The 14,583-nt window shown below is 37.4% G+C and overlaps 1 protein-coding gene across 1 annotated transcript in view; it reads left to right on the forward strand.

The window, feature by feature from the left end:
- Window positions 1–2,328: 2,328 nt before the first annotated feature.
- The window catches only part of PDHX (pyruvate dehydrogenase complex component X), a 34,176-nt gene continuing 21,921 nt past the window's right edge, over window positions 2,329–14,583 (forward strand). The window contains exons 1-3 of the mRNA XM_017742222.1: window positions 2,329–2,352; window positions 6,641–6,724; window positions 11,411–11,511. Of these exons, the coding sequence (XP_017597711.1) occupies window positions 2,346–2,352; window positions 6,641–6,724; window positions 11,411–11,511 (192 nt within the window). The 5' untranslated portion in view covers window positions 2,329–2,345. The remainder of the gene's footprint in view (window positions 2,353–6,640; window positions 6,725–11,410; window positions 11,512–14,583) is intronic.

Consider the following 14,583-nt stretch of genomic DNA (forward strand, 5'->3'; position numbering starts at 1 on the left):
GCTGGTGCGATGGCTGCCCTTCTGTAGGTGCGTCTGCGGGGACCTGCTGCGGAGAGCGGGTTGAGAGCGGGTGGCTGCGCTGGGTTGACCCTGGCTGGATGTCAGGCACTCGCCGAAGCCCCTCTACAGTTCTCCTCCGAAACTGGGCAGGGGAGAGAAAATATATCAGAAGACTCATGTGTTGAGATAAGGGCAGGGAGAGACCACTCGTCGATTACTGTCATGGGCAGAGCACACTCGATTTGGGGATATTAATTGAGTTTATTGCCAATCACAATCAGAGCAGGATAATAAGAAGGGGGGAAAAACCCATTAAAAACACCATTCCTCCACCCCTGCCTGCTTCCCAGGCTCTACCTTCTCCCTTCCAGCTGGGCAGGGAGACGGCAGAAACTGGATAGTGACCCGTGGGGAGGTGGGTGAGTGGCTGTGGACGTGGGATCGTTTCGCAGGGTGTGTTTGGTTTGGTCTCTGGAGGTACTGGAAGTGCATCAGGATGTGTGTGGGCTCATAGGAGAAAACTCGGAGAGAAATGTGAGAATTATTAACGATCTAGAAAGCAAGATCACTGAAGGAATTGCAACCTAGAGGAAAATAAATTAAGTCGTCAAATATGAACTTTTTTTGTGGATAATGAAAAAGTTCCCACCATTGAAAACAGGAGTGTGTTTTGTAAGTGTAAGTATAGCTAAGCACTGAAAAAGAAAGCTTCTTATTTGGTGTTTTTGGTCCATGTTTTCCACCACGTTTCTGCCATCTCACTCTCCACATAATGTTTCAAGTAACAGAAGAAGAGCGTGTAATGTATATTTTGTGTAATTCTATTTGGGTTTTTTTTTAATGGAGAGATAGAGTTTGAGTTTATTAATTGCATGTCTAGGATCCTTTCCTACACAGAAGTGAAGGTGTGAGGTTATGACAACCTCCTTTCAAGATGCATTTTTCAGGAGTTTGTTGTTACACAGTTATCAGTCAGATCATCTACTCTTCCATGTTTTCCTCTGTCTCTAAGAGGAAATGAATGTGTGGATGGATCATGAATGATCCTGCAATGAAATGTGATAAAACATTGAAACAATGATCAGGTGCATTGTTATGAGGTCCTGGTGTGATGCTGAGCATGAAGTACGTGAACTCTGTGGGGTTTAAGTGTACTTATAAAAAAATGGCCTTTCATTAACCTCGTGTAATAAAACTCAGTAGTATTTCAGAGACAATTTAATCATTGTGGTTTAGACTTCATCATTCCCTTCTTTCCAGCACTGGTTGCTTTTGCTGTTTCGCAAAGTGTGAAAATCTTTTCCTTTATAAAACCTGCTGTGTGTGATACAGGGAAGTCTATCCCTTTCTTGAAATAAATATTTATTTTCAAATTTTATTAGAAAAAACTTGCTTCTTTCTTCATATTATAGTGTACATATATAATATAATGCAGGGTAAGCTACTTCTAAATTGGTCTTTTCTTCTAAATTAGCTCCTTAAAGAACTTCTGTCTACAGTCCTCCCAGGCAATCTATTGTGTACTTTATGTTGAGAGTACTTAATATATAGCTGGACTTAAATTTCTAAATTTGGATATGCAAATGACTAAAATCTTCTGTAATTCCTTACAGTAAGCTTTTAAGTGTTTGTGTGGATAGGTCACACCTTTAACTCATTCAGGCTTTCCTTATTCTAGTGTACTTACAGCTTTTCAAGGTGGTGTGTATTTTGGTGACACCATTTTAGAGTTTATTGTTGCCTCTAAAATGAAAACAAAGAGGAAGAGTCATAAGTTCTCTGGTAAAATAGAGCTCCTTTGGACATAAAACTCTTGGTTCCTAGTTAGACAATATCAAGTTAAGTCAATTTCATTTTAGCATTAGTTTTATTTCTCTGTTTTTCTGTTTCTGAAAAAGCCACTATTTGAAGTATTGGTTCATGTGGATCTAGGCTTTCATGTGACATGAGTTTTTGTTTCTCTGCGTGTTTCTGTCCTTGTCTGTGGTGCTGGTAGGGGAAAATTTATTTTGCATAATTAATTCGGAATGGAATTCCTAGTTTGTTGGTCACAGAGAAAGAGGAAAAACTGAAAATAGAAAAAGTAGAATGACCTCTTTATGTTAGAGGTGTGTCAACTTTTCTTTGTTTTTAATGTTTCATAATCTTATCATTGGTGTTAAGTTGCAGTAAATTTTTCAGTTCTCTACTGACTACAGAGTGTGTGTAGGAAGTTATGAAATATCTCTCTGGTGGGACACAGAGCATTTAAAGCATTTGTCTTCAGTTCATTGCAGGTTTTTTGGTTTGAAAATGCTGTAGTTGTTCCACGTTAAAGGAGGTCAAAAAGAGGCATTGGAAGTGTTATGCTGAGTAAGTACAAAATTGCCTCTCACTGAGGTTCTTAGGTTGTAGTTTATAGGAAATGATAGAGGTGTACTGGTCTGCTCTCTTAAAGCCCTGCTCTCCAGTGTTTTTGCTATGCAGCCTAAATATGCATTGAATCCCTTCAGGGAGAGGGAAGGCAGCAGAAATGTTCCCAGATTCAACTTGATTCTTGAAACGTGTGAACAGGAACAAATTCTCTTGGATACACAGCGAGCTGCCTTTGAGACAGCAGCCTTTTTGTCACGTGAAGTTTGGGTTCTTTTTAAGTCTTCCTCCATTTTTATTCGGATAATTGATGTGTATTAACACAGTTACTGTTGGTAGAAGTAAAAATCAGTGGATGGTGACTGGGAGTTCAGAGGTTTCGCATGCTTATGGTTCTAAATTCTAATATGCCCATGAACTCAGTCTTTGAGATTCTGTGCCAATTGCCAGAACTTTTTCCTGACCCATAATTACAAAGCAACAATATTTACTTCTCAAAGTGCTTGTAAGGGCTGCCTGTATAGTGCAGCTAACTTACATGAACACAGTGATTCTTTTTATTATCCCCCTTTTTCATTTAATGAGGGCAAATAATATTTGGTGAAGGCAATTCTTCACTGTAAGCTTGCTTTTCTTTGTAGAGGCACATTTAAGCCTGGTTTTTGTATGTGTATGGTCATTAACTAGAAAGCAATTAAAATAGCTTTGAAAGCTTTGTTGTAGCTAATGTTGTGGCGTATCTCGTGCTCAACAAGGCTCTTAGCTGCAGGAGCACTGAACTTCTCCAAACCTGGGCCTCTGTGCATAAGCATTAAATGGATACACACGGTCCTTCCTTGTACTTTGTATCCAGTTTTATTTGTTTATTTGTTCATTTCATGGGTACTTGCTGCTGGAGTTCCTCTTCTAACTTGATGAAAGGACCAGAATGGATTGTATGTTTTGTGATCGTTACTGATAACGTTGAAGGGAAAATGTTGCAGTGGCACAAATTTGTTGCTCACTTTTGTATTTGTGCCAGAGTATGAAGCATATTCTGGGAAATGGATCAAATAGCTCTTTATGGAAGAGAAATGTGAACCACCATGTTTAAAAATTAATTTTTTCCTCATTAAAAATGTATGTTATTTTTACTTTTTTTTAGTGAGGTCTGTCCACTAGTTCTCAATAATCCTAGGTATTTGTGGGATATGACTTCAAAATAATGTTTTGATTGTCAAAGCCAGACTTGTCAAGTTAGACTAATGAAACTGTGAACAGTTCTTTGCATTCTGTAATGTATTGTTTTCTACTTGCTGTTATTGATACATACTATTTTTGAATAAATATGTATAGCCTAAGACAATTGTTAACTCATACTTTAATTTGTCAATCATACTTCAAATACTACAAAACTTTATTTGGTAAATAAACACAGATAAGCATTCACATGCATAACATAGTTCATTTTTCTTATATTAGTCCAAAATGAGAGGTTGCAAGAAGAAACTTTTTAAAGAAAGTGCTTGGAGGTAATTCAGATGGGAATTGTGAGTGTTACAAGGAACATTGTCTGGATACATTTCTAAACATTACAGTCATGAGTAATATTAAACTGAAACTCCCATGGAAAGACTGATGCAGTCTTCTAGGAACATCAGCCATGCAGTTGAGCTCATTTCCACAAAACTCAAGTGTTTTGGGTAGCACGATCCTGATGGTGTTGCTGTCTTGGGGGCTTTAGGGAATAAATAACTCACTTTTGGCTCTTGGTGCATTTTAAAACGTCAAGGTAATTGATGGCTACATAGGTCATTAGAGGTTTGCTACACTTTCCATTTCACATTTTTAAATAATTGTAGAGTGGTTTGGGTTGGAAGGGTCCTTTAAAGGTCATCCAGTCCATCCCCCCTGCAACAAGCGGGGACATCTTCAAATAGACCAGGTTGCTCAGAACCCCATCCAACCTGACCTTGAATGTTCCCAGTGATGGGGCATCCACCACCACTCTGGGCACCTCTGTCATTTTAAAAATCGTCCTTACACCTAGTCTAAATCCTCCCTCTTTCAATTCAAACCATTACCCCTTGTTCTATTGCTGTTGGCCCTATTAAAAGGTCTGTCCCCATCTCTCTTAAAAGCTCCCTTTAGTAAGTATTGAAAGGTGGCAATAAGGTCTTCCTGGAACCTTGTCTTCCCCAGACTGAACAGCCCCAAGTCTGTTGTCGTTTCTTCGTACAAGAAGTGCTCTGTGGATACAAAAATGCTGCTAGCAAGGATTTTCTTGCTATTTTCTAAGTCTGTGAGAGACTTTTCTCTCACACAGAAGAGGTAGCAGAGTTCTGTAAACAACCAAACACCTGCAGCCTTGAAAAGTCTTGTTTATGGTATAGTAGAAAAATATTTTGACAATGGATGTTTTAGGATTCTAGCCAATCACCCCCAAGGGGTGGCTGATCCTTTGTCCAATTAGACTATGAAGAAAAAAGTCTATAAAAGTTTGTAAAATAATTAAATAAAAGCAATCTTGCTGCACAGTTCCTGCCTGCTGGATCTTCTCTCCTCCTCCCTACAGCTGCAGGACACGGTAAAATACCCTAGGGCATTTTTTTTAATAGTGCTCCATCCCTCCTCATTTTTGTGGCTGTCCTCTGAACCCCCTCCAACATATCCATGTCTTTCCTGTGCTGAGGATTCAAGAGCTGGGTGCAGTACTCCAGGCAGGATCTCACCAGAGCAGAGCAGAGAGGCAGAATCACCTCCCTCCATCTGCTGGCCACACTGATTTTTATGTGTCCTAGGCTATGTTTACCTTCTGGGCTGTGAGCCACAACCTGCCACAAGACAGCTTTTCAGCCACTAGTACCTCTAAGAGACTTGTCACCAATGTCCATGGGGCACTGAGATGAGGACCACTACCCTCTGGATGCGACCATCCAACCCATTCCTCACCCACAAAATGGTCCACCCATCAGATCCTTATTTCTTCAATTTACAGAGAACAGTGTTGGGGGGAACAATGTCAGAGGCCTTACAGAAGTCCAGAGAGGTGACATCCATAGCCCTTCTTTTTCCACTGGTGTAGTCATTCTGTCATAGAAAGCCACTAGGTTGGTCAGGCAGGACTTGCCCTTGGTGAAGCTGGGCTGTCCTAAATCACCTCCCTGCTCTCCATGTGCCTTAGTGCAGCTTCTGGGAAAAATAAGGGGCAAAAAAGAAAAACTAGAAGAATTTTGAGCTGAAAAGCAGATAATAAAGGGAAAAAAATTGAAAAAGGATTAATTTCTAAGATTTTTTTTTTTTTTCAGCTGTTCCCGACTACTCCAAGCAGTATATAGCAGCTGGGAGAAATGTGGTGTTGTTTCCTACTGAATGATAACAATCCTTAATGCTGAATATTAGAGAAAAGGGACTATGAAGCAGAACTGAACCTTGCTGTTGTATACAATGTACCTTCTATGTGTCTATGTCTGTTCTGTAACTGAACACAAATTCAGATGCAATAGTTCAAGAAAGAGCCTCAAAAATCAGGTACTGGAGAGCTGCTTTTACAAAATTGTATCTAAAAAGATACTTTTTCTTGGCCTCATAACTATTCTTAAAAGTTCAGAAGGGTAGTATTGCTCATATTAATGTCAGAATACTCCTTTGGTATAGAGGATCAGATGACAAGAGGTGTAATTTGCTGTGAAGCCAAGGACTGTGCTGTATCCTGAGCTCTACCCTCAGAAGAATCCCACTAACATGGCACACAGTTGCTGTTATGCAGTGCTGCTTCTGCATATGGATTTACTGAGCCAAGACAAAATCACTGACACTTGAAATCAATAGTTTCCTGCAAAGTAGACACAGTTTTCTAGTAAAAAGAATAAACATTAGAAAAGTTTATCAGTGAAAGAGGTAGATCATCAGTGTCTGAAATACTAGGATCACAAGGGCTTTATTAATTTAAAGGATACGCTTTGATCTGGAAAAAATTCCACATCCTGGGTCAAGGAGGAGAAAGAGGACAGAAGAAAGGAGGATGTAATGCTTTTGGTGGTTTTCGAGATGATCAACAGAACTTCAGGTCTAGGAATTCAGGGCTCTTGAATTTCCATTTCTATTGTAATATGCCTTGTTTTCCTTTGTGCTCTGTGGTGGGCATGCTTGTATGTAGGCTTAAAAAAGGGAGCATCATAGTGAATCTTTTGTTCAATTATCTTTCAGATTCATGCACTTTTAGTTTCATTTGTGTTAAGCAGTTATCTGAGAAAAAATTTACACTGAAAAAATACTACATTGAGATAACCATATGCTTGTTTTGCAGGTACACCTGGTATTAAAGTTCTTATGCCTGCACTTTCTCCAACAATGGAAGAAGGAAACATTGTGAAATGGTTAAAAAAGGAAGGTAAGGTAGCATTTTCTGTGGTCACATTTTCTGTAATTTTTCAGCTATGTAAATCTATTCTGTAAGAATAAGATTATTCTTCTGGGTTATAGATTAGTATTTTGTAGCAAAATGTTTGGTATATGGACGCTGTCATCATGAACTATACCTGCTTTGAAATTGTTGGTTCTTGAAATGTTTTTTGGCTTAATTGTCTTCCAAAAGGTTGCATTGATCATATTTTTGAAAAATTTCCATTCGGCTGTTCCAGGGTGTGAGTGTGTTGCTGTTTTTAATTCCCAGTGTTGTCGTGCTGAGCAGTAACTTTGGGAGTCTGGGAGCCATTGAGTTTGGGGAGGGTCTCTCTTTCATTATTCTGCTGTGTTAGGGAATACCATGAAAGACACGGTATTTTTGAATATATTTTTTAATATCTTGATTATAGTCTACAGTTAAAGCTGAAAGAAGTTTAGATTATTTTCATAAACCTAATACCAAATGGGGAAATTTTTCCCTAAAAGAACCCCAACTGAAACCCAACCTACTCATCCAAAAAAAGCCTGAACTCTGCACTCTGACAACTATGTGCTTCTGTTAAAATATTTTGGAGCAACTGGATAAAAAGTCTGTCAAGTTTCATCTTCACGTAGGTTGCATGTAAATGAAAAATGATCTGTAGAAAAGTGAGCAGTTCCTGTTCTGTCAGGACACCTTTTTCCCATTTACTCTTCCCTGTCCCTTCTTCAATTTTATATTAAACCTGAATTTTGACTGTAGTTTTGGTTTCCAGGTAGCAGCTGTCCATTGGTATAGGATGTCTTGCAGGGTTTTGGATGGCAGTAGGAATATATCTTGTTCACAGGCATTTTTAGAGAATTAAAGAGATGGATACATCTGGAGAAAAGAAAATATGTCGAAGCTTATTATCTTCGACAGACACAATTTGGATAGCTAAACATGTTTTGGCTATTGTGCCTAGATAAGCCTTTTCCTTTGGCTTACCCTTTTAAGTGTTGATACAGCTTCCATTAATGTGTTGCTGGAGAACTTTGCTTTCCTACATTTTGAGAGGTGACTGAATGGCAGCTTCTTGCTCCAGTAGTGGACTTGACCTTTTACTCATGAAACTTTTAGTAAGAATTTTTGCAGAATTTACTAGGAGCAATACAGAAGTTTATGTCTATTAAAAAAAAGCACCAGTGTTCTTGAAACTTGAAGCTTCAGTTAATCAAGTCCAAGGTTATGCAGAGAGGAAAGAATGATCCAAAGTCCTTTTTATATTTGTTAGTTGTCAACAATTGTAAAACATTAAAAATCAACAATAGCCTGTCTTACAGTAATTATAGCATTCAAAATTGCAAGAGAAAGCAAAGAGAGCTTAGTAGGAGTTGAAGTACATTCCAGTTTGCTCCCCAACAGGAATGAATCAGCTTTCCTCATAAAAAAGTGTTAGAATGTAGAAGCTATACAGTGGTTTTTCTCATTCTTTCCACTAGCCTTCCACCCTAACACAAAAGAAAAAAAAATCTCCACACCTGCTTTAATTAAATTAAAATCAAAGCTTAATTAATGATTGGACTTTGAAAGAAAAGTATTTTAGTATTTTTATTGTTCTGTTTTCTATTTAGAAAGAAGATCAAACCTGAATATAGTATTTTCTCTTATTGGCCACATCTGTGACCATAATTAGCTCCTGTCAATACTTTTGTTTCCTCTAAGAGTCTGGACAATAAACATAAAGACAATATTAAAAAAAAGAAATGAAGATAAATTTTGAAGAAAATAGTGAAGTGATTTATTGCTTACACTCCTCTCTGTAAGGAATGCTCTTAACTACTTAATTCTCTAGAGCATTTGCCATGTAAAAGTAGTGTTATTGCTGAATATAAATGTTTGACAATCTAATATCCAAGAAAATATTTTTAAGCAGCTGACAGAAGCAAGTTGCTTGCATGTGAAATGTTTTTCCCACTGTATGACCAGAAGGGGTCAGTGTAATACTATTTTGATAATTTTTCTGTTCTTTGTGTAAATATCAAATGTTTTCATTTTACGGTTTCACAAGGATGGACAGATAATTTCACTACTGCAGAAAGGAAAGAGCTGAATTTAATTGACAGCTTTACTTTTCCTTCTCATTGTTAATGCAGTTTCATGTTGATTCCTGTGGGTAATAAAGTCATTCTCACAAAGATAAAATTATGTTTCGAAAATCTTGTATTTATTATGTATGAATTTAATGTTGATGAAAGATGGTAGACTGACAGCCCAGGAGACCAAAATCCTCTTGTTAATGTGGGCAGAAAACAGAATATACAACAGTGCTGGCAGCATCCACGCGCTGTGTAACTCTGCTACCTTGTGACACATCAGCTCCAGGGACTTCAGTATCTATGTTCAGTCAACTCTGTTTTTATTTGCAAAGAGTACATTAAGAAAGGCAGTTTGTATCTTGTGATTTGGATACTTGTCTGTCAGTAGTTGAACAGAGCACCAAGGCTATTGGATGCCCACTGGATCTGCTAGAAAGATATTCTGCTTCACTAGAGATCCTAACCATTCAGCCTAGCTGTAAGAATTTAATCACTAAAAGCAAACCAAACCAAAAACAAAGGAAGAAAAAAACCCAAAAAACAAACAAAAAAGCCCAAACCCTGCCCAAGTTTTTTCAAGGGCATTGCTCATTATCTTAGAGAGCTCCCATTCAGGCAGCTTCTGTTGCAAATACTGCTCTCAGTTTAAAGTGTAAGAGCAAAGATACACTTTGCAAAAATGTTCTTTCCTAATCCTAATTATTGGAAAAGCTGATTTGTAATTGACATCAAAGTGTGCATCAATTAGGAGCAATCAAAAGTTTTTCAATCTCTAATGAAAATAAGTATTGTCCTTTCTGTTGTACTTGGGTACTGAAATACACATAGGACTTGAATGCTGTGGTGAAGTATTCTTAGACTGCTTTTAGTCAATTGCCTTTCAAATTTATGTCAACTTTATGGCTGCAGCAATGAAAGGAAAACAAAAAAAAAGTAGTGGAAAAGTGGTTTATCCAGTTCTCTGAAGACTTTTCCTCTTGCCTTCCCTGTGCAAGGTAACAGTTTTCTGTGAACAGCCGCCTCAGGTACCCAAGTTGGGATGTGATGTGTGACAAACGCATGGATGAAGGTGTTTGGCTTGGCTGGCCAAGCCTGCTGGAGGTACTGCTGCTGGTCTCTGAGCACTGAGATTTCTTTTTAATGGTGCAGAACACTTACAGTCTGATGGCAGATGAAGATACAGAGTTAAGATCCTTTCTGCTTGCCAATCTTAGCTCTGTAAATTACAGAATTTGCCCAACAATTTGATTTCTTAACAGCTGAGAAGTACTTGCCTAATGATCTGATATATAGGCTACTTGAATTAATGATCCAGTAAAATTAAAACACTGGTATAGAGCCTGGAGTTTTGACTTCCTCTTATAATAAAACTGTTCATGCTCTAGTTATTGCAAAGTGTAATGTGGCTGTTAGATTATTACATTAAAAAGATGAAGTATATTTCTCTACCAATTTCTGTAATAGGAACGTTTATGACTTCTAGAATTATGTAGGTGGCTGAGTTTTTGATGTTTTCATTTAACACAAATGAGGTACAACACCTCATTTTCCCTTTCTAATTCATGTAGTTGTGAAACAGGAAACCTTTTTTTTATAGTGTTTGTCTCTTACCTAAATATAGGTGGTAACCTGCACTAGGTTTTAATTCTGCTCCTTAAGCACAAGAGAGTAGTATCAGTAGTTAAGCTAAATGCTTAGACAGGTAATGCTATTGCAACATTTCTGGTAATGGGGAAATATTAAAATTTTACTTCATATAAAATTGTAAGCATGTTTTAGGCTGGTATGCGTTGTCTCCATAAGGAAAAAAAGCTGTATTTTGTTGGAAGCCAAAACATTCAACTACCTTACAGTTTTTAATGTAATTTCAGTTTTAATGTTGGCCATCTAGTCAGTATTGATTTGTTGAAATAATCCAGACACATAATATCTTTATCATCTGCTAGCAGATACAGTTACTCTTCAAAAGCAGAGGAAGAGTATGCTTCAGAATTAATCTTGGATTTGTGTAATGTAGCAAAAGCAATTTGTAGCACTTGTGCATATTCTTATTTCACAAAGTAAGTATGAATGAATGAATGCTTAAAAAGACCTTTCTGAACTATGTAGGAGATTAAGCAAGCTTGCAGCTGTGCTTTCCCGAAGACATTAAAATTCCTGAGGTTTTTATTTGAATGTCTTTAATAGTATAGATAGCAGTTACAGAACTATGATACCATTGTCATAAGCAGTTTTAGATAGCTTGCTCTGACTGGTGGCTACCAGTGAATGTGGAAGGCTCAGTATTTTATTCTTGGCAGTGCTATTGAGTATGGGGTTCTGGAAATAAATTTCATTGTGTGTGTACTGCCTCTTGGAAAGCCTACTGTAAACATCAGTACTTGGAACATGTCAGTGTTCTGCCACAGCAGTTTGTGTTTCTTGAATCTTGGTGATTTTCTTTGGAAAGGAAAGATACAATATGATAAGTAATCATGGGGGATCAAGTAGGTATAAAATAGATTAAAGAATACAAAATGACTATATTAGATGGTGAATATTTATCTTCCATGGTTAAATAAATCTAAAAAGAAGCTTAGGGGTAAGTATTCTTAAGTTCTGTTGTGTTTTGCAGGTGACACAGTGAATGTTGGAGATGCGTTGTGTGAAATTGAAACGGACAAAGCAGTGGTTACCATGGAATCAAGTGATGATGGCATATTGGCTAAAATACTGGTAGGGATCCTGCATTTCTGAGTAGGGTGATGTAACTTCTCTTCAGACTGTTTGCATATTGCCTCAAAAACTAGTTTAGATAGCTAAATTTCTCCTCAGCATTCAGAAAAATGCACTTGCTTGCATTCCTAGGGAGAAATAATTGTTCTGTTTGTTCCACGTAAGTACCAGACTATTGGTACGTGGTACATGATTCTATATATATTTAATGGATTTTCACTTAACCTGATTGAATTAGGTTGTTTTGTATGTTTTACACCTTGTGAATTATGGCGATGAAATATTGTAGTTTATGACTCCTCTTACACTGAGTTATAGGAAAACAAGTAACAATCAGTTGGAATATGGAATTTTGGGTGGTACTTTACCCAGGACGTATTGTCTTTGTGCTAGATTATCTTGTGCTATCAGTCAAGGTGGAATGGTATACAAGATGGGCTGACCCAGAGAACAGTTGAGTTAATAATATCCTCTATCAAAATTAGATTGATTAAGCTTAATATAAAGAAGAAGAACTGGGATGAGTTGCAAATTTTCTGAGCAGTCTCAGCTGGTGGTGTATTGCAGCTGTTTCTTCTCTCCCTCCTCAATTATTTAAACAATAGGCTGAACTGGAAGAATTTGGAATAAAATAAAAATATGAGAGATGTGTACTTACAGTAAATATGTCATTTGGTCAGGGTGGTCTCATCTAGGGAATATCTACCCATGAAGTGTGGATCACATAATTATACAAATTAGGCATACTAGTATTAATTGCAATCCAGCTACTTAGGAAACAGCAGAATGGGCATGGGTACAAACTAGTTCCTGGAGCCATGAGAAAAGTCTACCCTGCACACAGTGAGACACATATTTCTGCTGCTATTACAAAAGCTTTTTAGATTGGTGTATTACACTTCCTATCTCTTCTACAGTTGCATTTTCTTACATCAGCATGTATTTGCACAGGTGTCTTTTGGAAAAACAGAAAAGGGAGAGTATTTTCCTGCGTGGCAGCATTTGAGAAGTGATGTCCTGTTTAGTATCTTCCTTTTTTGAATAAGCAAAGGCAACATCCTTTGCAAAAGTGAAAGTGTCAAGATAGGTGTGGGGCTGGGTAGGAAGGAGAGGGGATGTAAGATGGAACTCAGCTGTAAGTGAACTCTATCAGGCTTACAAAAACTGTCATTAGTGTTTAATTTCTACAGGATAACTTGCATTTGAGCACTAGTGTATATAGACAAGTAAGAGTTTTTAACATCTTTTTCCTTCTTTTAATTGCGTTGCTAAATAGTATTTTTTTCACAGATGTTCAGTCTTTTTGTACCACCTTGAAACTTCTGAGTTTTTGTGTACAACTGTGGAATAACACACTTAATAAGTTTCAGAGGATCTATTCTGCTATCCCTGGATGAAGTCTCACATCAGATGTATTTTTTAATGTGATTGTAGTCTCCATGTAGTTATTTAAAGAATTGCTGGGCAGTGCTTTCACTATTTTTAATTCTCTTCTTCAGTTTTGAATGGTTCTGAAAATTAGTTTGCCCCTAATAGCCGTGACAAAATCTTGTGCAATCTATTCTGCATTTGCAGACACTGCTTTGTTAGGTTATGTGAGGAGGAGATATGGGGATTCTGTCTGTCAAAGTATTAAAGAATTAATCCTAGGGAGATATTAAAAAAAAAAATTGAACTTTGCTAAGTTTCTTTAATAGTAATTCATGATGGCTACAAGTAACATTAGTATTTCAGAAGCTGTGGGGTTTTTGTTTCCTCTCTTGTATGCAAATGCCTTGCAAATTTCAAAATTTCTTTGTGTGTATTGCTCCTGTGGCACGTTTTTTGATAGATCAAAGGCAGACTTTCCAGCAGCTGCATAGCTTCCATGTAGCTATATCACTGTCATGGAGCAGTGACATTCAGCCTTAGTTATATCCATATCATCCGGTAACAATCCTATGCCAAGAGCTGAACCTGAGAAGGAGATTCCAGGAGGTAGAAAATAACTATAACGTGTTTCAGGATAAGGGAAGAGAGGCAGCTTTATTGGAGTAACATGAACAGATCATTATGCAAACCCAGTCTTCAATGGATTCTTTTAATCCTTGGACTCTAGAAATGGTGGGCCAAAGAATTAGAGTACAGAATAGAGAGGCTTTTATTCCAGTCTCCTAAAAAGTACAGAAGAAACCTAATGTTTTAGAAACTGAAATAACAAGTGAGCAATAAGATCAGAAATTTTCAGATTTTCTTTTCTTTTTTCTCTAGCTCAGGTGTGATCCTTGGTTGTCTTTCTGCAGTACCTGGTGGATATTTCTGCTCTGTATTGGGTGTTCAATAGATGTTTGTGTAAGGCTTATAAAAAAAGCTGTGTCAGGTTTGTGGATGGACTGATGATTACTTATTGAAAAGATTATCCTTCCAAGGGCCACTCAGAAGTTTAAGATGTGATGTAGTTGGTGGGAATTTAGGAATGTTTTGTGCCTCTGAGCTATCATCTGGCCAAATTTTACTCACTTTCTAAAAGAAATTAGACAAAAATGTTGTGCCTTTTGATACCAGCTAAAATTCTGAACCATCTTCACGGAGTTCGGTATGAAAAACTTGAGCCAAATAAGCACAGTCTGCTTAATGCTTTGGGTTTTGCATTTAAACATAGAAGGTTCATTAGGTTGAATTAATTCATGTTCTGTAACCCTTCTTGGCTTTTCTTGACTGTATAATCTGTGTATGGTTTAAGAAAGAGCAGGCTAACGGTAAAATAGAAACTCATGCATATATATTTCTTCTCTATCTGAATAGGTCTTTTAATGATCATGTCTGATTCAGTGTAAAATGCCATAAAAGATTAAATAACTGAATGAAATATTAGAAGGGTAATTTCAGAATGATGATTATTCTTTCAGTAGAGTTGCTTCTTAAATTAACACTGATTTTTTTTTTCCTAAAATACTTTACAGTTCAATTAGGAACCAAACAGATGATGAATGATTGTTTAAGAACTGTAATTAATTGTTGAGGGATAGACCTAGAGCAGGTAGCTGGGTGTGCAGCTGCAGTGGGAGCTGCAGGTTGTGCCCTGGCTGGGGA

This window comes from Corvus brachyrhynchos, unplaced genomic scaffold (assembly GCF_000691975.1).
Source record: "Corvus brachyrhynchos isolate BGI_N302 unplaced genomic scaffold, ASM69197v1 scaffold115, whole genome shotgun sequence".
NCBI lineage: Eukaryota > Metazoa > Chordata > Aves > Passeriformes > Corvidae > Corvus > Corvus brachyrhynchos.